Below are 21,577 nucleotides of genomic sequence, written 5' to 3'. Positions count from 1 at the left end.
GCGAGGCGTTGCTACGCCTCCTCCTCATTGCGCCGGCAGATACCCGCCCAGCCCCCCTGTTCCAGGTGCCCCCCCCCCTCCCACACGAGGGGGAGCGGGATGACCCGTTGCAGGGACGTGCTGAGGAGTTTAACGATTATCTATACGATAAAATCGTTCAGCTTCGGGACGGTCTGGACCAAAATTGTGGCGAATCGGACGGGCGTCTGAGGCGGTCTTGGTGATATTGTCTGGGATGAGTTTGACCCTGTGGCTCCGAGGACATGGACAGGTTGCTGGGTAGACTGAATGCCACCACGTGTTTACTGGACCCGTGCCCCTCCTGGCTGGTGCTGGCCACTCAGGAGGTGACACGAGGCTGGCTCCAGGCGATTATGGCGCTTCCTTGTTGGAGGAGTCTTTCCGCCGCCTTGAAAGAGGCGGTGGTGAGGCCCTCCTCAAGAAGCCTTCCTGGACCCGGCTATTTTAGGTAATTATCGTCCGGTCTCCAACCCGCCGGCGAAGGTTGTAGAAATATGGTGGCATATCAGTTTCCTCCACCTGGAGGAAACTGTCTATCTAGACCTGTTCCAGTCCGGCTTCCGGCCGGTTACAGCACTGAGACGGCTTTGGTCGCGTTGGTGGATGATCTCTGGAGGGCCAGGGATAGGGTTGTTCCTCTGCCCTGGTCCTATTAGACCTCTCAGCGGCTTTTGATACCATCGACCATGGTATCCTGCTGCGCCGGTTGGAGGGACTGGGAGTGAGAGGCACCATTTATCGGTGGTTCTCCTCCTATCTCTCCGACCGTCGCAGACGGTGTTGACGGGGGCAGAGGTCGACTCGCGCGCCTCACTTGTGGGTGCCGCAGGGTCGATTCTCTCGCCTTCTGTTCAACATCTATATGAAGCCGCTGGGTGAGATCATCAGTGGCTTCGTGTGAGGTACCAGCTGTACGCTGATGACACCCAGCTGTACTTTTCCACACCGGCCACCCCAATGAAGCTATCAAGTGCTGTCCCGGTGTTTGGAAGCCGTGCGGGTCTGGATGGGGAGAAACAGGCTCAAGCTCAATCCTCCAAGACGGAGTGGCTGTGGATGCCGGCATCCCGGTACAGTCAGCTGAGTCCACGGCTGACTGTTGGGAGCGAGTCATTGGCCCCGATGGAGAGGGTGCGCAACTTGGGCGTTCTCCTGGATGAACGGCTGTCTTTGAAGACCACCTGACGGCCGCCTCCAGGAGAGCTTTCCACCAGGTTCGCCTGGTGCGCCAGCTGCGCCTTTCTAGACCGGGATGCCTTGTGCACAGTCACTCACGCCTCGTGACGTCTCGTCTGGATTACTGCAATGCTCTCACATGGGGCTCCCTTGAGGGGCATCCGGAGGCTTCAGTTAGTCCAGAACGCGGCTGCGCTGGTGATAGAGGAGCCCTCGTGGCTCCCGTGACACCTATCCTGCGCAGACTGCACTGGCTACCTGTGGCCTTCCGGGTGCGCTTCAGGTTTTGGTGAACGTCTTCAAAGCGCTCCATGGCATAGGGCCGGGCTATTTACGGGACCGCCTACTGCTACCGAATACCTCCCACCGACCCGTGCGCTCTCACAGAGGGACTCCTCAGGGTGCCGTCGGTAGCGTCAGTGTCGCCTGGCGACGCCCAGGAAGGGCCTTCTCTGTGGGGCTCCGCCTTTGGAACGAACTCCCCGGGACTCCGTCAACTTCGGACCTCCGAACCTTTCGTCATGAGCTTAAAACGCATTTATTCATCTGCAGGACTGGGTTAGTTTTTAAATTTATGGGTTTTAATTGGGTTTTTATTATTTATTCTAAATTTTTAATTTCGGCCCAATTGAATAAGTTTTTTAATTGTATTTTAATTGTGTTTATATTGTAACATTATTGTGTATTTTATTTGGCTGTGAACCGCCCTGAGTCCTTCGGGAGAAGGGCGGTATAGAAATTTAAATAATAAATAAATAAATAAAAATAAACACTGCAATAGATGATTCTATTATGTTGTTTAATAGCAGCAAAGATGTTTCATTCTGCCGTCCCCCCTCTCCCCCCCCCCCCAAGAGAGGAAATTGCCCTCCGAACATTTTCACTGAGCTCGACCTCCCACCCAGCTCCCATCCCGCCTGCGCGGTCTTTAAAGTTAATACTTAGGTCACGAAAGACCAACAGCTCATTAGCCAATGTTGGCCCCGCCCTCCCTACATAGCAAGCTTTGACAAACGTTAGTAACTATGTCCCTCGCTGCCTGCCTTAGGCCGCCAGTTGCGCATGTCCGTTGTTTTAGAGCAGAGGTCTTCAAACTTGGCCGCTTTAAGACTTGTGGACTTCAACTCCCAGAATTCTCCAGCCAGCATAGCGTAGCTATGCAGCTACAGCATTGCATAGCATAGCTGGCTGGAGAATTCTGGGAGTTGAAGTCCACAAGTATTAAAGCTGCCAAGTTTGAAGACCTCTATTTTAGAGAGAGAAAGTGTGTGCAACCGTTCGTATCCCCTGGTTGTTCGTGTCCCCTGGTTGGCTGACTTCAGGGACTGCATGGCGTTTATGTGCCAGCGGGATAGCTGGGTTCAGCAGGTGCGGAAGGAGGCGAGCGAGTGATGCCTCTAATGGCTGCTGTGCTCATTGCCGGTATTCGGGGCGGATGAGTGTTTGCAGTTTTGCTCTTCATCCGTTTGCGCTGGAAATGGATTCTTGCCGTAATCTTTCCAGTCTCCAAAACTGGAGACAAGCGGCTTTATTCAGAATTGGAAAGACTGCCGCCTAATCAGACCCCTTTTGCTAGCACAAATTGAGATGAACAGTTGCAAGGTTCCTCCTCGCATTAGATTTTTCTGTATCCAACAGATGCGGAATTTTAGAAATCTGCAGGGCTTATTGAGCCCATTGTTCTTTTTTCATATTTTTGTTTTATGAATATAGAAAAATGTTCTCTATATAGCAGATGATTCTTGTAGGCCTGGTTTCTTCCTCCAGCAATTGTTGCCGTTCCTTATTATAGCTCATTCTCGAGCAACTACTGCTAATAGGACAATGTAATGTAATGCAGAATATATTTAATTATTTGCATAATACAATATGCCGATATAAAAATCAGTTGCTTATACATTGTATGTCAGTAGGAAAGGAAAGCCTAGGAAAGCAAAAGGAAGAGTGAGGCTTAACTGCTCTTTGCCCGAAAACAACTTGTTTATGAGCAGAGTTGTGACTCACTGTAATTATAGCATAATTATAAGTGCCTCATTTATAGTAGATGGTCTCATTTTAAGAGATTTCTAATCTGTGAAGCATTTTAGAAGGCAACCAGAAGTGGACATTTTAAAAAATATACGTATAATAAAATGGATTTACTGTGAGTTATGAAGCTGGTATACATGGTACAGAATTAAAATGTACAGAAATATTAAAGTAGAAGTTTGGGATAAAAGTTGCATCATTTGCTGAATGTAATAATTGTAACAAAATGCATGCAGTTCTCCCCAGGAATTTACAGAGAAGAAGGCTTTTATTAAAAACAGTTTTTGTCATTGTTCATCACTCTTGGCTTGCACATGATTCACCTCTTTAATCTCAACTTTCTATGTGTTAGTTGCCTCCATCAAAACTAAAGATCCCTTTCTTTTTCTTTTAAGTTTACCACCCAGGTGGTTTCCTGCTGTCCGGCAAAATTATCTATAGAAATTAGTAGAAAGAACATTTTGCAAGGTTTCCATGTCATCCTGGAAGACACTATTCTTTTCCCAGAGGGTGGAGGGCAGGTACTAATAATTGTTCTCAAACTATCTTAGAGTTGTAAATGATTGTATATTTCTTAGTATGTTGCTTGATATTAAGTCTAACTTTATGTTTTTAAAACCAAAATTTTAATTGGTCAATATACTTGTTAGGAATACGTGATTTTCTGTTTACTTTTATATATGTTTTTTATATTTAGATATTTAATGAGGTAATTCAAGAATAAATTCCATTGAAAACAGTTTTAACATAAAAAGATAAGCGTGGATTGCATAAGTTGTGTTATATATGGTAGTTTGAAAATTCTGGAGTGACTGTAATTCTTCCTAAAAATCTTTGGTATGAGATTCATAATAATTGGAACTTTTACTTAAACTGATTAATAATATAAAAATGGTTAAGCAATGCCTTTATTTGTACAATCAGTCATTGTTGCTGTTGTATTAATAACATTTATTTTGGAATATCTATGGAAAAAATAGCATTTATTAATTACTTTTTTCCTAGAACCTTCCCAAAAATAGTTTTTGTGAATTAAGTTTGTCTCTTTTATACGTTTTGTTGAGGATGGTGTTTTTTTCTCAGAAGCTGGGATTGTAACTTTAAATTTTTTCATTCCAGCCAGATGACCGGGGATTTATTAATGATATCCCTGTCCTCAGAGTCACCCGACAAGGCCTAAATGCTTTACACTTTATCCAGACACCACTTGATCCAGGAACTAAGGTACAACTGGTGCTGGACTGGGACCGGCGGTTTGACCATATGCAGCAGCATTCAGGTGAAGAATTGATGCATGTGATATCCATCAGTTTGGGTGATATAATACAGAATACTTAAAGAAACCCAATAGAAAGGGTTTGAGTAGCTGCTGAATAATTATTTGTTTCAGGACAACATCTCATCACAGCACTTGCAGATCTGATGTTTGGATACAAGACAACATCATGGTAAGCAGGATGCAATTTTGCTTCTTGTCTTTCTTGCTTGTGGATTCTAAAACTAGAGCAGAGGTACCATATTTTTCAGAGTATAAGATGTTCTGGACTATAAGATGCACTTACCTCTTTTGGGGAGGAAAACAAGAAAAAAAATCTGCCTCTGCCTCCCAGCAATTTGCCTCCTTGCAGCAAATAGCCTGTTTCAATTTTAGCTTCAGCACACCCTGATTAGCACAAGCAGTTGATTGTTGGTTGGATCGGCCTCCTGAAGATCAGCTTTTTCAGGCTACAGGGGTTGCCATACCCTATTGCTGCCTTCGCAGACCCCATTTTCCGGGGTGGGCGGGGCTACATTCGGTTTATTAGATGCACCCAAATTTTCACCCTCTTTTATGCGGGGAAAAAGTGTGTCTTATACTCCAAAAGATAGTTGCAAAATCTGTAGAAATGTAATTCTTTCAGGAAATGCTGACAGACTTAAAGCCTGTAGGATGGTTATTAACAAAATGCTTTGTAAAAAGAACAGATAACCATATGGTTTATTACAAAATAAACATCCACTGTCGGCAATATTTTATTTTAGGACAATTACCTTTGATGATAATTAAGAGCATATTCTGAAGCTAAAGAATGTAAGGTTCTATTACCCGAAAGTAGGTTTTTAAGTTTTGAAGATTTTATTCACCCCAATGAGTTAGGTAATTTGGATTCAGCAGACTTTTCCCCCAGTATGTAAATTGATGTATTCAGGCTGCCATGTCTGTCTTCAGACTAATTGGAGATCTCATGGACACAACTTTTGGCTTGCTTTTTTGGATTTTGCCCTGATTTTTGTGCATGTTACCTGCTAAGGAATTTTGTAAAACTACACACTTGCATGTGATGTTACTTTAGCTATTTCTAGTTAATGAATTATGTTTTCTTCTTTTAAAATTATACAGAAAGCAAAAAACAAACATCCCTCTCTACCTCCCTCCCCCAGCTACAAAAATGTATTTTCAGTGTTTCCTGAAGCCATTGGGAAGAACAGAATATCATCATTTTCTGTTTTAAAAATGCAAGTAATTTTTAAAGAAAAGGTTGAAAAAATTCTTTTTTTCTACCTGATGTAAAAATACAACCATAAATCTAATGGTTATTAAATATAGTTATTAATAAAGAATATTTTGCTTTCAGGATAGAATTAGTTTAAAAAAAAGAATATATAACTGTGCAGCATAATCAAATTGGAAAGTCTGACAAGGTATGAATCTGGTGATACCCTCCAATCTAGAAGATGTAAAAATGGGAATAGAACAATTAATAGAAGATAGATATATCACTGCTATTAATTTTGATGACAGAGTATTATCTTCAGGATTATAGGGGATATGATTATTGTTAAGAAACAATAGTAGAGCAGTTTGTCTGCTTCCAAGACAAATACATGTCTTGTATACGCATATCTGTATAACTGAGACTTGGTGGACCCAAGTGGTGGTAGAGGGGAAAAGTTCTCTTCCCAGAAGTGTACTCACTTGGGTTTGTGTTTGGTAGCAACTTCTATCCATCAGTTGTTGGGGTTAGGAAGGAAGTTATTATTTGGGAAGTCTTGATGGCTTTCAAAGCTCTGCACTGCGTGTAAACAGATGCGAATCCTTGTGAGTGATGTTGGATTCTGAGGTGCAAAGAGAGTTTGCTGCTATGCTGGTCTTTCTGTTATGCTACCTGAACTCTTTGAGTCTATTGTCAGATTGGCAATAGAATCACTGAAAATGCTGGTTCTAGGAGATTTTCACCTGCCCAAGATGGCATTCAGTCAGGGGAAGTTCATGAATTCAAGGCAACCATGGACTTGACCCAAATAACTGAGGCCCTATCTGTTTTTTGTCTTGGCCAGTTATGATATCATCTGAGGATTGAGGACATTACCATCAGTCCTTTGCCATGTTAGATCACTTTCTGTTTTTCAGCTTGCTGTTTCTCCCTTTCCCTGTAGGAAAGTAAAACTGTCTGCCTCAGGAACCTGATGGACCCAAATAAGTCTCCCAGGTGTTTTACCAAGGATATGTTAAACTGTTTGAGGCGTTAGTCTCTACTTGAAGTGGAAAGTGGCAAAGGCTTAGATTGGATTGTCTTTATGCGGCTTGTTTCTGTAACTTACCCCTGAGGTTCCTTGCTTTTTGCCAGGAAGTAAATCAGCAGCAGAGATGCCTAGAGCATCTTTAGAGGAAGATGAAGAGTGACCCAACCAAACATATGTAAGACTCCATATTAGGGATTACATTGTGGTAGTAAGAGGGGAAAAATATAAATTTATCTATTATAGTGGATAAGGTTAAGGAACCAGAGGTTCTTTTTTGCATGACCTGTTCTTTGCTGGGAAAAAGACAAGGTCTAAAATGTTCTGTTTGACTGCTAGGAAGAATATGCTCTTTGCACATAAAGCTGCATAGATTTGGGCTCTAATCTGCAGTAACAGAGTCGTGATTTTGCTCTGTTATTTGGGAAGAGTTTAACGTAGTTACTCAAAAAGAAGTGGACATGATCTTCAGGACTATTAACCTGTTGACCTGTTTATTAAATCCTTGTTCCCCTAGGTCAGTGATGGTGAACCTTTTAGATACTTAAGTGCCCAAACTGCATGTGTGCACATGCCCAAACTGAAAGGAGCATGCGTGCATGCGTGGACATATGTGCATGCATAGCAGAGACCCGAAGACCAGTTGGCCGGCGGGAGGCAGGGCATCCCAAAACCAGCAGCGCGGTAAGAGGTAAGATCTTTTTCTTTCGTGAGCTTCTGTTTCCTTGTTTACAGGGAAACAGAAGCTCACGAAAGAAACGCTACAGAGATCTGTCCTGGGGCAATGGTGCGCATGCCAGCATAGAGGGCTCTGTGTGCCACCTCTGGCACGCATGCTGTAGGTTCGTCATCATGGCCCTAGGTTTAAAAGATGCAATGGTGTTTGCCTTCTTGAAGGGGTAATTCTGGTGGCCTTAAAGGAGATAGTGATGTGTCCTCTTGTTAAGAGATCATTGCTGGACTCAATAATCCCAGACAATTTATGTCTGGTTTTCAACTTTCCTTTTTTGGAAAAGGTTGTTGAGAAAATAGTTGGGCTGCAACTACATGGGGACTTGAAATAAAAAGATAATCTGGACCTTTTCAGTTGGGATTTAGGGCACTGCATTGTATTGAGAACACACCAATCATGCTTGTTGACTATCTATGGTGAAGTGTGGACAAGAGTGATTCAACCATTCTGGCCTTCCAGGATTTTGATCTTCTTGATCATGGTATTCTTCTAGACTGGCTGGAAGAAGTGGGGGTAAAAGACATTGTCTTAAAGTGGTTCTTCTAATTTCCCCATGACCAGGTCTATTCAATATTGATGGGAGTTGACAGGTCAAGTCTGAAGCTCCTGATGTAAAGGATGCCATAGGATTTGACACTGTCATCCTTTTCGTTTAATATTTATTTGAGGTCACTGAGAGAGGTTAATAATGATGATTTTGTACATCTTGACTCTAGCCATCCAAGCAGTGCTGTTGAAGTCTTGTTCTAATGCCTGGAGGTTATGGGAATCTGGATGGGAGTTTAACCTTAACAAGATCAGGTGACTGTGGGTTCTTGGACTACCCAGTTCATGAGATCTCTTACCTCTGGTTCTAAATGTGATTGCAATGTCTCATTCAGACTGGAGTGTAATCTGGGAGTTTTCCTGGTCCTGCTAGAATAGCAAATGGCACCTCTGGTCAGGAAGGGCTTTGTGCAGATTTATCTTGTGCAATTGCACTTGTACAAGGCTCAAGAGGCCCTCATTATAATTATACATGCCTTGGCCATCTTGCAAGTAGACTTTGCAGTGTGCTATATTTAGGCCTGCCTTTGAAGTCTATGCAGAAGAGGCAGATATTCCAGTGCTAGGCAAATGTTGCTATGCCCTTGTAACAATTGTATCCCTTAAGCTGCACTGATAACCAGTAAGGTTCCATATTCAATTCAAGGTGTTTTTTCATTTAAAGCCCTATATGATGTAGAGCAGTGGTCATCCACTGGTGGTCTGCAGACCGCTGGTGGTCCATGAGAAAATTTTGGTGGTCTGTAGAAAAATTATTTGCATTTTTTATATTGCACTAAATACTATTTATTTATTTTTTTAAAAATTATATTAGTGTTCCGCAGGATTTAGTGGTCCCTGAGGTCCGAAAAGTTGGCAACCCCTGGTGTAGAGGGTAGTTATCTGAGGGACTTTCAGCTATAGTCTGTCTGTCTCTGATGATCCAACAGTTGACTTGTTTTGGGTCATGTCAATTAAGCAGTGTCATTAAAGAGTCATCAAACAGTACTCAAGAAACCAGCCTTCTCTATTGTTGCCTCTGTCTTCTGGAATAGCATCCTGCAGTCTACAGATACTGGTATTTGTACAATCCCCTCTGTCCATGAGCCTTAAAAAACCATCTGTTTCCCTGGGCCTTGGGTCAATGTATCTTTGGACCCTTCAATATCATTCATGGTATTGGTTTTGTTCCCTTGGCTACTATTCATTCAATTTGATATTATTTTTATCTTTTTTTATTGAGAAGCTTCAGAGAGTTGTTCTGGAATTGGAGAGCCCAGAAATTCCATGAATGAATGAATGAATGAATGAATGAATGAATGAATGATGATATAGAACAGTGATGGCTAACCTTTTTGCAGTCGCGTGCCAAAAGTGGGGGGAGCACGGGGGGGGGTCATGCATGCGCGTGCCCACACCCATAATTCAATACCCCATGCGCCCTGCCCCCCCCCCCGGTGCATACACACATGATCCCTCCATGCTCCCTCCACTTTTGGCACACGATGGCACGGTGGGCCCGTTAGGCTCATTTTTTGCCCTCCCAAGGCTCCAGAGGCTTTCTAGGAGCCTGGGGAGGGCGAAAATGGAGGCCGGAAACAGCCTGTTTCCTGACTTCCGTGGGCCTGGAAGGCCCAAAAATCAGCTGGTTTATGTGCCCACAGATATGGCACAGGTGGCATGTGTGCCACAGGTTCGCCATCACAGATACAGAATGTTAAACTAGCGAATGAGATTAAAGATTGATTTTACCACAGTTCATATTTGCACAAAGGTTAATAAGCTATGTAATTCTCAGATAAATATGCATAATATTGCTGCCTCCATTTCATTCCACCCTAATTCTTAATCAAAAGAAGATAACGGAATGGCCAAGAAGACTCTTTGTGGATCTATGTTTTCTCGCTCACAAATGAGGGGGATATATTATATTGCCTTTCTCTGCCCATTGTAGGGAGCTGGGCCGTCAGCGAAGCACTATTGAGCTAGACACCTTGTCAATGACAGTAGAGCAGGTGACAGCCCTTGAACAGAGTGTGAATGAAAAAATTCGAGCTCGAGTCCCTGTGATGGTACAAGAGTTTGCTGTGGGTGATCCTAAAGTTGAGTTGGTAAGTTTGGGCTGCAGTAGTGTAAAAAAAAAAACTACTTTGTATTCTTCTTTAACTAGATACTGTATTACAGGTAAGGAGCCGTGGCTTGCCAGATGATCATACTGGACCAGTTCGGATAATAAGCATTGAAGGTATTGATGCCAATATGTGTTGTGGAACACATGTCTCCAATCTCAGTGACCTGCAGGTGAGGCGCCACATGCAAGGTTTTATAAATTGAATTTCTTCAGATGTGCATGTCAGGCTGTCCTACAGAACAAAAATAGCCTCTTTGTGCTTGTAGAAATCTTTTAATCTGACTCAATTTTTGTTTATACAAAAGGTCATTAAGCTCTTGGGTACAGAAAAGGGGAAAAAGAACAAAACCAACTTAATTTTTCTGGCTGGTAATCGGGTGCTGAAAAGTCTGGATCGAAGCCATGCCACTGAAAAGGCCATGACATCACTGCTTAAGCAAGTATTCCATTTTCTATATATTACAAATGAGCCCCTCTATACACAGTTACTGAGAAACTTTCAGACTAACTGGCCCACTTAAGCAGTAGAAAGAAAAGCAGCTGAACTTTGAGATTTTTCTCAAATTCAGAATCAGTGACACCCAGGTTAATTATTTATTTAAGAAAAACAAATACTTTATTTAACTATATTTAAAGTTCATGATAAATAATGTAAGCCTCTGAACAATTGTTCCTGAGCTGAAAAAAAAATTGCTCCCAAATCATACAGCAATTCCTATTACAATCAGTTCTGCATCCCCTATTAATACAAGTTGCTCCATTCACATTTCTCCTCAAAGCTTACTCTCAGTAAGATACTATACAGTCTTTCCTGAATGCCGTGGTTGCCTTTGTATTTTAGGAATGGTCCCGAAGAACATGTAGAAGCTGTGAAAAGGCTGCAGAGCTCTCTGAAGCTGCTTCAAAAGGTAGGTTTATGTCACTTCAATCTTTCTGTCATGGAAAGTTTCCAGCCTGGCTTTACAGTAACCACAGCAAGATACATCATAAACTTTATGTTAAAATAAGACAGTGGTAAGCACTTTACAGAAAAGCATGTTTAGTAATGGAATATGGAAACCAGGTTTGAGAAAGTGAGTTGGTTAGGAATGATAGCGACTATGATTGCAATTTTCAGGATAGTTCTGGCTCATCTGGAAGGATGTTGTCCAGCCTCTAGAAGGATCAGATTGAGAACCAGTTGCAGGCAGATTATAGCTACTTGCCTTTCAGGACTATCCAAGGTTTGTTCTCCCAGCACAAAATTACACCTGATTTAGTATAGATGGGTAGACTACAGCTTGATCATGGAGAAACTCAGTAAAATTTATTGCATCTTTGTCCTTCTTTACCTTGCTAGGAATTTCCCTGCTCAATCATTTCCTCAGTCAGTTAATCTTTACTAAGTGAAGCAATTGATTGAGTGTAACACATCCATGATGTACTTCTTTTTTCAGAATAATGTGAATTTGCTAAGAGATTTAGCTGTTCTTACAGCGCAGAACTTCAAAAACACCACAGCTCAACAACCAGTATTTGTCTTACACAGGTGAGGGAAAGGACTCCTCATGATTAAGCTTGGTAGACCAACATGAGAAAATCTATTTATATGTTTGCTAAGAGTCAATACTAGTCTGACAATATGGTATGGTAGAACCAACAAATTTCTTAAATAAGGGGAAATTCAAGATAATTGAAGTCACCCTCATCTCCCATACAACCACAAACATGAAATGATATTTAATTTTATCAACAAGAACAATTTAGTGTCTTGAGAACTCTATTTTTACTTTAATAATAAATCCTTTGAAGCTCCATCAAGCAAAAGTGCGCTATATTTTAAATCTCCAAAAAGCTGAAGTTAATACAAATTAAATTATCAAACCAATCCAGGCACTCTTTGTATGTCTGACAGACCTGTTACAGAGAGGGGTATGAGAGTGGAAGTTTGAACTTATTTCTTATAAAAAAAATTTAAAATAGGAAAGTATTTCTATTCTTAGGGGATCATGGAATATCTTTTTCCTCTCTACAGGAAAGATGGTGACTCTGAGTTCATGAATATAATTGCAAATGAAATTGGCTCTGGGGTGAGTCTTTTCTTGTTTCTCTAATTTTTAAAATAGGATTTTAAATTTAAAGGAGGTTCCTGTTTCTGATACATTTGTTCCATGATCATTCGAAATATAGCAGTACCGAACGAGAAGATTTATGACTGTTCCTGATAATGTGTGGCTGTTGCAGTGTTCCCATTGTCAGGTAATGGCAATTAGGCATTTTGCAACCAGCTCACAATGATGAGGGTTGCAGCATCCTGTGGTCATGTGCTCTCCATTTGCGACCTTCACTGTTGGCTTCCAACAAACAAGATCGATGGGAAAGATGGAAGGTGGTTGTAAATTTTTTATTTATTTATTTACATTTATATCCCACCCTTCTCCGAAGACTCAGGGCAGCTTACAGTGTATAAGGCAATAGTCTCATTCTATTTGTATATTTACAAAGTCATTATTGCCCCCCCAACAATCTGAGTCCTCATTTTACCTACCTTATAAAGGATGGAAGGCTGAGTCAACCTCGGGCCGGGCTTGAACCTGCAGTAATTGCAGGCTGCTGTGTTCTAATAACAGGCTTCTAACAGCCTGAGCTATTACAGTTATCATGTAACTGTGGGACACTGTAACAGCATGGGATTTGTCTAACAACCACAACTGGAACCACTGCAACTGCTATTATAAGCCTATGCATGGTCACACTTTGTGACCATGTCCCTTAATGATGGAGTTGACAATCCTAGTTACAGTAGTTCCTTGACCTAACAACCATTTTTTAACAATGGTTGAAAGAAACAGTGAAATCAAGAAAAGTGATTTATGACCTGTTCTTGCACTTACGACTGTTGCATCACCACCACCAAAGCCACATGATAACAAATTGGATGCTTGGCAACCAATACGTATTTATGACTAGTGGCAGTGTTTTGTATCACATGACTGTTTTGTGACTTTTTTGAATGGTTTCCAGTAAGAATTATCAATTGGGGAAGCTGGATTTGCTTACGATCATGTGATTTGTTTAATTATTGCAGTAAAACTGGTTGGTCATAAAATTGGGTCTAGTCACATTTATGATTTCACCAATTTATGATGGAAATGGTCTCAAGTTTGGTCATAAGTCGAGGACTCATAATTAAGTAAGGACCAACTATATATCATTTTTCTTATTATAAATAGTCTAGCAGGCATTTAACATCTTTGGTATGGGCTTTAGAACATGGCTTCAAATCAATGCAAAATATAGGTAATTGATTATAGAAATTATAGTTTACGGTTTAAGATGGGATAATGATCAGATTTAAATATAGAAGTATCCCAAATTAAGTATTCTCTGGTATTCTTATCCATGTGATTCTACCAAATAAAGATGTAGAAGCAAAAGTGTATCTCACTTAATGAATGTATCTCACTAACTATTCAGACTTAATAGTTAACATTCAAGAGGATGAGAAGTGTTTGCTAGCTTGCTGATCAGTTTGTCAAAGAACTTATCAGTTCTTTGTGTGTCTGAAGCTTGATTCAAGTACTAAAGTTGCACTTGGTCCTTCTGTAAGTATGAACAGATTTTACTTACCAACTAGTGCTCTAGTACTTTGATTAAAAAAGGTGTAATATATGGAAATAGAAATTAGTCCTCTACTGATCCACAGGTTTTTTTAAAAAAATGGAAATCAAATCATACGGATTTTATCTTAACAAAATAAAGTATTGCAAAGCATAGTTTCTCTGAAGACCTTGAAATTAAAGAGTTAAGAGTTGAACCAGTGAAACATAAATCTTGCAGGGAGCCTGCAAATGAATTTGACTTACTACCAGAAATTTAAATCCTGATTTAAATATTCCTGTACAGTGGCACCCTTGGGCAATGATTGAATAGTACTTGTAAAGAATTTGTTTAGCAGCATTAGATCTTAAACGCTATCATTTCAACAGGAAACTCTTATTTTCTTATCTGTGGGAGATGAAAAAGCAGCTGGGCTTTTTTTGCTGGCAGGACCTTCAGAAGCAGTGGAGAAACTGGGTCCCAGGTGAGTTATTCAGAACAGTTGAAGTACAATCAAGCTATTAATTTGGCGACCATTGAGAATGGAGCTGTGGTCTGTTGTTTTGTCAGTTGCCCAACTGATGAGTAAGGGGAATTCAATCTAACTGAACATACTGATTCACCTCTTTGTTGTTCTTCCCACAAGAGTTGCTGAACTACTGGAAGGAAAAGGAGCAGGGAAACATGGGCGCTATCAGGGCAAAGCTACAAAGATGAGCCAACGATCAGAAGTGGAGGCCCTTCTTCAGGCATTCGCCAGCAAATAGAACTTGGAATAATGACCGGGCATCTGAATAGTGCAATTAGGGAAGAAGCAAAACATTCAGCCTTAATTGTTCCTCAAGGACTATTTAATAATACAATAATTTCTCTTTCTATGTTTTTTTTTTAGCGTGCCAGTATCAGCAGAAAAGAATTATCACTGGTCTAATACTGCAAAGAGGGATATTACTAGAAACGAAAGAGATAAAATATGTCAGAGAGGTGTGGTATGTAAAAGAAGCATGTCTGGAAACTTTGTTATATGTCTGTAGAAAGAAACTTCACCATAAACCAGTTTTTTTGGCATAGAGAAGAATTGCATTTTTCAGAGATGTGTTATGATATATGTTCCATAAAATTTGTGAAGCTTCAGTATCACAAATTAAGCACTACGGATGTTTGCTGATATTTTTGTTTCTAATAATGTATGTTGTCTTCCCCAAATTGTCTTCTGCTGAACCATTTGGAAAGGAGTTTAACAGGCATAATTCATTGCTCAGTCTTGCTTAATTTGGCCACCTCTGAATATATGAGGACTGGTATACTTAGAGTTCTCAGCATGGTCCAGTTGGCTGTACTTTTTGGAATTTGTATTCCTAACACATCTGAAAAGCATCAAATTGGGAAGATAGTTTTAAATCCCTGATATATCTTAGGATCAGCATCTTGCCCCCAACAACCTGGGTCCTCATTTTATCAACTTCGGAATGATGGAAGGCTGAATCAGTCTTGAGCCCATCAGGTTCGAACTCCTGGCTGTAAGCAGAGTTAGCCTGCAATACTGCATTCTAACCACTGCACCACCAGGCAGCATAATATTAATGACAGGGAGGTGCAAACATTTTCTTACATAGCGGCCTGGTAATTTATAGTTCACCTGCTTATATAAAAGCTGTTTAGTACATGACTTTAGGCAAGAAGTACCATGATAGGGTTCTGAATCACTTTCTTAAAATCAGGCACAGAAATGTGAGTCTAAGAAAGTGCCTGAATTGTTTAGGTGTTTAAAAATGGTATATAAATTTAACCCTGAATCAACCTGATGATTTATGGTTCTGCTTAGGCTGTACCAAACAAATGATTACAAGTGGAAGAAAAAGCCTCCATTACAACATCAGAATGGACAGTAAATTGATTAGAACATAGAATAGAGTTGGAAGGAACTTTGGAGGTCTTCTAGTCCAACCTCCTGCTCAAGCAGGAGACCCTGGCGTATACCACTTCAGACAAATGGTTATCCACTTTCTTTAAAAACCTCCAGTGATGGAGCACCCATGCTTCTGGAGGAAAGCTTTTCCAGTGGTTTATTGCTCTCAGTGTTAGGAAATTCCCCAGTTCTAGGTTGCTTCTCTCCTTGATTAGTTTCCATCTATTGTTTCTTGTCTAGGATTAAATATGTTCCACAGTGATAAGAAAATGGTGAAAAGCAAGATTTGGGCCTGACATTGGTTGGAGATAAATGCACAAACATTCACATGAAAAGAGGGAAAATAATCTATGATCAATATGGAAAAGGAACCAGAATGCCTGGGGCAGGCAGGTGGAGGACGGGCAGGGGAAGCAGACAATACAAATGCAGCAATAATTCTTCCAGGCTACTATTACAAGTGATTGTAACTGTTTCTGGGGGTTTTGCAAACTACTAGTTAAGTTAGTCATCTTCTATTCTGGTTGGAATTCCTCAGAAGCTTTTCTAAGAGACACCCCAGATACCTCTCCAATTTCTTTTCTGGCTAAAATATATCTTTGCTTTTCTTCCCTGTCTATCCAGCCACGATATCAAATCATTTCTGCCTGAAGGCAGCTATATTCATTAGTGTATGGAAGGGATTAAGACTCTGTTTAATCATCCACAAAACAGACAAAAACGTATCTTGATTTATAAACCTTTAATCTTCAGAGTTGAAGATACATGTCCAAAGTAGCTCAATTGCAGGACATTTTTTCCTTATAAATCTTTCTTGTCTGTCGGCGGAAGGAGGCAGAAAAAGGTGTAGGGGATCAGGGCCACTGCACAGATATGGGCACAAGCGCACTTACAGAATGAGAGGGTGTAAAAGAGGATCTCCTGGTCAGTTGGTAGTTCCAAGAACTCAAACAGGTTCAGGACTAGCAATGAAAAAAAGATGCAACTGAAGTGGAAGATCAGCCCTTGGTTTGGCTTCCCGTTGGACATTTCTGCATACATTGGGGAGTTGAGTCCAAATCCTAGACCAAACAAAATGCCCAGATTGCGTAACAGACTGGCAAAAGGGGTTGTGTCAATATGGACCCATTCAGGCCGTTCACACCACTTGTGGGCCTTCTCGAGTGTCCATAAGAGATCTACACCCAGCATCTTGAGCAGCAGGTAGAAGCCTAGGGCAAAACCAAAGAGGAAGCCAATAGTTGCAGCGTATCGCGTGAGGCTGGCGGTGTAGATGGAAAGGACTTGTTCAAAAATCACAGCCATCAGTATTCCTGTGGAATAAGTCAATCATTGATTGAGTTGGCATTCTCTGATATTTACATATAGGATTTTATTCTTTTATTTATTCAGGACTAGGAATAGCTTACCTGAAATAACACCTGCAATCACTTGATGTGGGAAGTGCGCAGCAATGAATACTCGGGAAAAGCAGACACAGATTTGTACAGTCCAGAATCCTGTCCAAAGAAGATGATGTAGCCACCTGGAATGGGAAAGATGGGAAGATCAGGGCAAAAGCAGGCGTTTTTAATTGCACCAAAGAGGGACATCTTAGGCTAAAGGCCAATCTGTCCTTTGAATGTTGTGCCAGAACAGGAAATAAGATTTCATTTAGCTAATTCTGCAGTGAATTCATTAAATGAAGATAGTCCTCACTTACCAACCGCTCTGTGTGGTGACTGTTCAATGTTATAAAAATACTGAAAACGTAACTTTACCACCAGTGTCTGTATTTATGACTTTCATAGTGTCATGCAATTGCCATTAGAATCAGTATGTGTTGTCCTGTGCTGGTCTGGGTTTTTTCCCTTCATTTTCAGCACTTTCAGCAAGGAAGGTTTACAAGAAAATAAACAGGCGCATACTGCTTACTCTCTTGAAATCCCTTCTCTAATCTGTGACTTTCTAACCTCTGACTGCAAGTGGTAGGTGACAAGTAATATCTATAGGCAATTTCTGCTATCCTGTTTTTGGAACCACCTGTAGCTTTGAGACTTTATATGATGTACAGGGGTGCCATAGTGTACAATGTGATTTTAAAAGAGTCAAGGTAGTAGACATGATAATGAAATCAAAGTTATGTCTGTTTTTTATATGTTCTGCACACGTGCATACATACAAACCTGGCAGAACTTTATTTGTTTCACTGTTGCTCTCATTCTTTTCTTTTTTTTTTTACTATCCTATGGACATAATAAGGGACACAGTGGCTCAGTGGCTAAGACGTTGAGCTTGTTGATCAAAAGGTCGGCAGTTCAGCGGTTCGAATCCCTAGTGCTGCATAACAGGGTGAGCTCCCATTACTTGTCCCAGCTTCTGCCAACCTAGCTGTTCGAAAGCAGGTAAAAAATGCAAGTAGAAAAATAGGGACCACCTTTGGTGGGAAGGTAACAGTATTCCATGTACCTTTGGCATTTAGTCTTGCCGGCCACATGACCACGGAGACGTCTTCGGACAGCGCTGGCTCTTTGGCTTTGAAACGGAGATGAGCATCGCCCCCTAGAGTTGGGAACGACTAGCACATATGTGTGAGGGGAACCTTTACCTTTTTATGGACATCTATATTTGTATATCTGTGATAAACCGACAAGATGCCTGCTGTGCTTTCACTTTAGGATTAAATAAATGTATCTAATCAGTTTGACAGTCAAAAAACACATTTTGTTATCTCCTTTTGCATGGCATTTCCTCACAAATGGATGATTCCCTGAAACATTCAGTCAGTCAGATGTTTTCCTAATTATGTTTTAGTGCACACATTTGTCAAACATTTCCAGAAGTTCCCAAAACCAACTGAACAAAAACATGAAGACTGACACTGACACTCCACAAAATTCAATTTTCCAAAAATACAGGTAGTCCTCAACTTACCACAGTTCTTTCAGTGACCATTCAAAATTATGACACTGAAAAAATGACTTATGAACGTTTCTCACAGAAGCCCCATGGTCATGACATCAAAATTGGTGACTGGTTGGTATTGATGATAGTTGCAGAGTCCTGGAATCATGTCACCTTTTCCAAACTTTTGACAAGCAAAGTCAATGGGGAAGCCAGATTTACTTAAAACCAGTGATGGGCTGCCCCTGGTTCGGACCTGTTTTTGCAAACTGATAGTAAAACCAGGGGTAAGCTTCGCCCAACGACCCCGACATCATCAGGAAGTTTATGCGCAAAAGCAAGCGCAAGCGAAGCAAGCGCACACGATCCCGCTGTGAACCGGTAGTAAAGGTAAGTAGAACCCAACCTTGCTTAAAACCCATGTCACTAACTTAACAACTGCAGTAATTCAATGAACAACTGTGGCAAGAAAGGTAACAAAAGGGGCACAATTCACTTAACAAATATCCTCTTGAGCAATAGAAGTTTTGGACTCAATTGTGGACATAGGTCAAGCGCTACCTGTATAATGCTTCAATTTTTAATCTCAATCTTGGTTTCATGAAAGTGATCACTGCTGATTTAGAAGTCAACTTTGAAACTGCTGTGTAAGAACATAATTTATTTCATGTTGCATATAGATAATACTTCTTAATGTGTTAATTGTGGCAGCCATTGTCACAAACCAATAAAAACAACCACCTGAAAATGAGATAGTGAATTGAGACAATGTTTAGGTATGGTTTTTCTTCCATAGGCTTATATCAATATCCTCTCCTTAGAGGGAAATAGGAATGGGAAGATACACCCAGAACTGAAGAGCAAAAGAAGAGCTCTCTCAGTTATGTCCATGTCTAAACATAAAGTTTCAGCTCCTATCTGCATAGCAGGTATGCAGACCTTACCTGTCTCTCAAGGTGTTTCGATTCCGTGCCTGTAGTTGTAATAGCAATGCTGTCACCATGACATAGTAGACCCCAGAAGACACCATGGCATGACCAGAAAGACTACCTGAAGATGCATACAAAGGAATCAGTGAAAGGAGGCTGCAGCTGCAATGGCTTAAGGAAGGTACTGGGAAAGTAGGGGGTGCAATACTTGCAACCTCACCTGGGCCAGTTTCACAGGTAATAGGAAACTGGCGGATTACCGGGGGTGTTACATTGCCATAGAAATCTGTCTCATGAACCCACCAATAGGGCCTTTCTCCAAAGAGGATCCTAGAAAGAAGGAAAATTAAAAATAATTTTGATCCCAGCAGAGAACTGGGAACAATTCCTGGAATAGCAGAGAATTTATCTAAATTTTTTAAAAAATGATTTCAAGTTTCTAATTTCATATTTACCTGCAAGACAGGAGTTCTGGAATTAAAAGCCTTTCAAGTAGTGATAGACTTGGGCAGCCTTCCCCAACCTGTGCTCCCATACTTCCTAGCACTGAGAATTATGAAAATTATAAGCCCAAAGTATTTGACTCAGAAAGATTTATTACTCTTGCTGCTGTTTTCTGAATTTTAATTCTAATTTTTGCAAACACATTGAGGATTGTTTTAATAGAAAATTAACCATACAATTTTAAAATAAAATTTCAACAGTCAATCTTTTATTGCTTTTTTTCATTCAGCAAAATCAATCTAATTTTTTCAACAAAATGAAGAATGCATGTTATAATGTACGGGTTAGAGTACTTGTCAGTATGACTTCTGTGATAAAGAAGATCAAATTCTAGAAATTGTGAATTAACAAACTTGTAAAATCTAAAAATGCCAATTTTTTTTTTAAGGTACAATATTACACTTGCCTATTCAGAAGGCAAGATGCCTTATATTTAGTAAAATTGATTCCCAATTAAATTAGATTGGAACCTGAGAGCACATTAGTAGAGCATAGAATCTATTTAAAAAGCTGCCTAAATTCAGTAGAACTTATTCCCAAATAAATGTATATAAAATTGCAATTGTAGCCTCTTCCATAATATGGAGACAAAATTGCCTCTTAGCTTTCCTCATGATACCCAAGTCCCAGTTTATGATAGTTGGAGAATAAAAATCCATGGAAGAAATGGATGCACAGACTATTTAAGCAAATAAACAAAGAACTGGTTAATTTCTGAAGAGAGAGGTAAGAGAATAATGGCAGTCCTCAAGCCTGCTTCCTTTTCCTTAAGTATCCCAAATTCAACTCTCTGAGGGGGCCTACATGAAATATATCCTGGAAATGATAAATGCTTATTTGGAGAAAAACCTAATGTGAATGTGTTCTTCCCAATCACCTCCCTCTCCTTAGTCCTTCCTTGCTTCGCAGCCAACAGTTGCATTACATACAACTTATAAATTACAGTTCGTGCTGGCCTTTCAAAAAAGAGTCAAAATCTGGAGCATATTATATAAGCAGATTGGTTTTTTCTAATATTACTGTATACTATATTCTTTTGCATGCTTCACAGGATGGAAAGACCTATGTTCTGAGTTAAGCACCAGAACAACAAACTTGCAACAAAGAAGGGTTGTAAAAGTCATTTTGGCCTTCGTGCTGGAAGAAAGAGAGAAGAAGTCATCCCTGACCCCAGATGTGGTGATCAGGGATTCTCATTCATGCTCACCACTTGAAAACAAGGTTGAACCAATCGCTGAAGACAGCTACCCAGATGAGTCGGATTCCTACTGATTCGTTCAGTTGGAACCAGATGGGAAAGAAGAAGAAGAAAGTTGTTCTGAGATCAGCTACTGTTGAGATGAAGAGAAACCAATCTTGAAAGTCCATGAAATTCTCTTGGAGGTAGCTGGTGGCCTGGATTCCTATACTGTGCATAAGATCCATGGCACAACTTCAGCAGAGATTATCTTCTCCCACTTCGGTTCTTCTAGTTTCCCCAGCAATTGCTCGGCCTTTTTAATATCCAAGCCCTCTGATCTTTGATCTTTAACCACCTCTCCTGTCCAAAAAATATTGACAGAAGCTGCAGAATGAAGCAAGGTGTATTTGTGTACAAGAGTCAATATCTTCTGTTTCAGGGAGCATATCTTCCCTAAATGCTTGAAAGTGTTTCAAAT

At 40.6% G+C, this 21,577-nt stretch overlaps 2 protein-coding genes across 4 annotated transcripts in view; one reads left to right on the top strand and one right to left on the bottom strand.

Annotated features, from left to right (window-relative positions):
• The window catches only part of PTGES3L (prostaglandin E synthase 3 like), a 43,503-nt gene extending 24,254 nt beyond the window's left edge, over window positions 1–19,249 (top strand). The window contains exons 1-13 of one of the 3 annotated variants that reach the window (XR_009154900.1): window positions 2,381–2,565; window positions 3,621–3,746; window positions 4,345–4,504; window positions 4,616–4,673; window positions 9,939–10,095; window positions 10,169–10,285; window positions 10,421–10,551; window positions 10,957–11,023; window positions 11,552–11,643; window positions 12,130–12,184; window positions 14,084–14,178; window positions 14,341–14,683; window positions 16,996–19,237. Coding sequence is in view for 2 of the 3 variants with exons in the window: in XM_058180931.1 (XP_058036914.1) it covers window positions 2,527–2,565; window positions 3,621–3,746; window positions 4,345–4,504; window positions 4,616–4,673; window positions 9,939–10,095; window positions 10,169–10,285; window positions 10,421–10,551; window positions 10,957–11,023; window positions 11,552–11,643; window positions 12,130–12,184; window positions 14,084–14,178; window positions 14,341–14,461 (1,218 nt within the window). In the remaining variant the exon portion in view is untranslated. Of the gene's footprint in view, window positions 1–2,380; window positions 2,566–3,620; window positions 3,747–4,344; window positions 4,505–4,615; window positions 4,674–9,938; window positions 10,096–10,168; window positions 10,286–10,420; window positions 10,552–10,956; window positions 11,024–11,551; window positions 11,644–12,129; window positions 12,185–14,083; window positions 14,179–14,340 lie in introns of those variants that run through there. The other 2 variants (XM_058180931.1, XM_058180933.1) reach the window with 2 other exon arrangements.
• On the bottom strand, window positions 16,405–21,361 carry LOC131198200 (glucose-6-phosphatase catalytic subunit 1-like). The gene is made up of 5 exons (XM_058182698.1): window positions 21,127–21,361; window positions 19,636–19,745; window positions 19,431–19,536; window positions 17,013–17,128; window positions 16,405–16,916 (listed from the first exon to the last, which is right to left on the bottom strand). Exons 1-5 carry the CDS (start codon window positions 21,342–21,344, stop codon window positions 16,405–16,407), a joined length of 1,062 nt encoding a protein of 353 aa, XP_058038681.1. The 5' UTR covers window positions 21,345–21,361.
• Window positions 21,362–21,577: the final 216 nt, after the last annotated feature.

This window comes from Ahaetulla prasina, chromosome 4 (assembly GCF_028640845.1).
Source record: "Ahaetulla prasina isolate Xishuangbanna chromosome 4, ASM2864084v1, whole genome shotgun sequence".
Taxonomy (NCBI): domain Eukaryota; kingdom Metazoa; phylum Chordata; class Lepidosauria; order Squamata; family Colubridae; genus Ahaetulla; species Ahaetulla prasina.
Note: the sequence above shows the minus strand (reverse complement) of the source record. Positions and strands in the feature narration are given on the sequence as shown.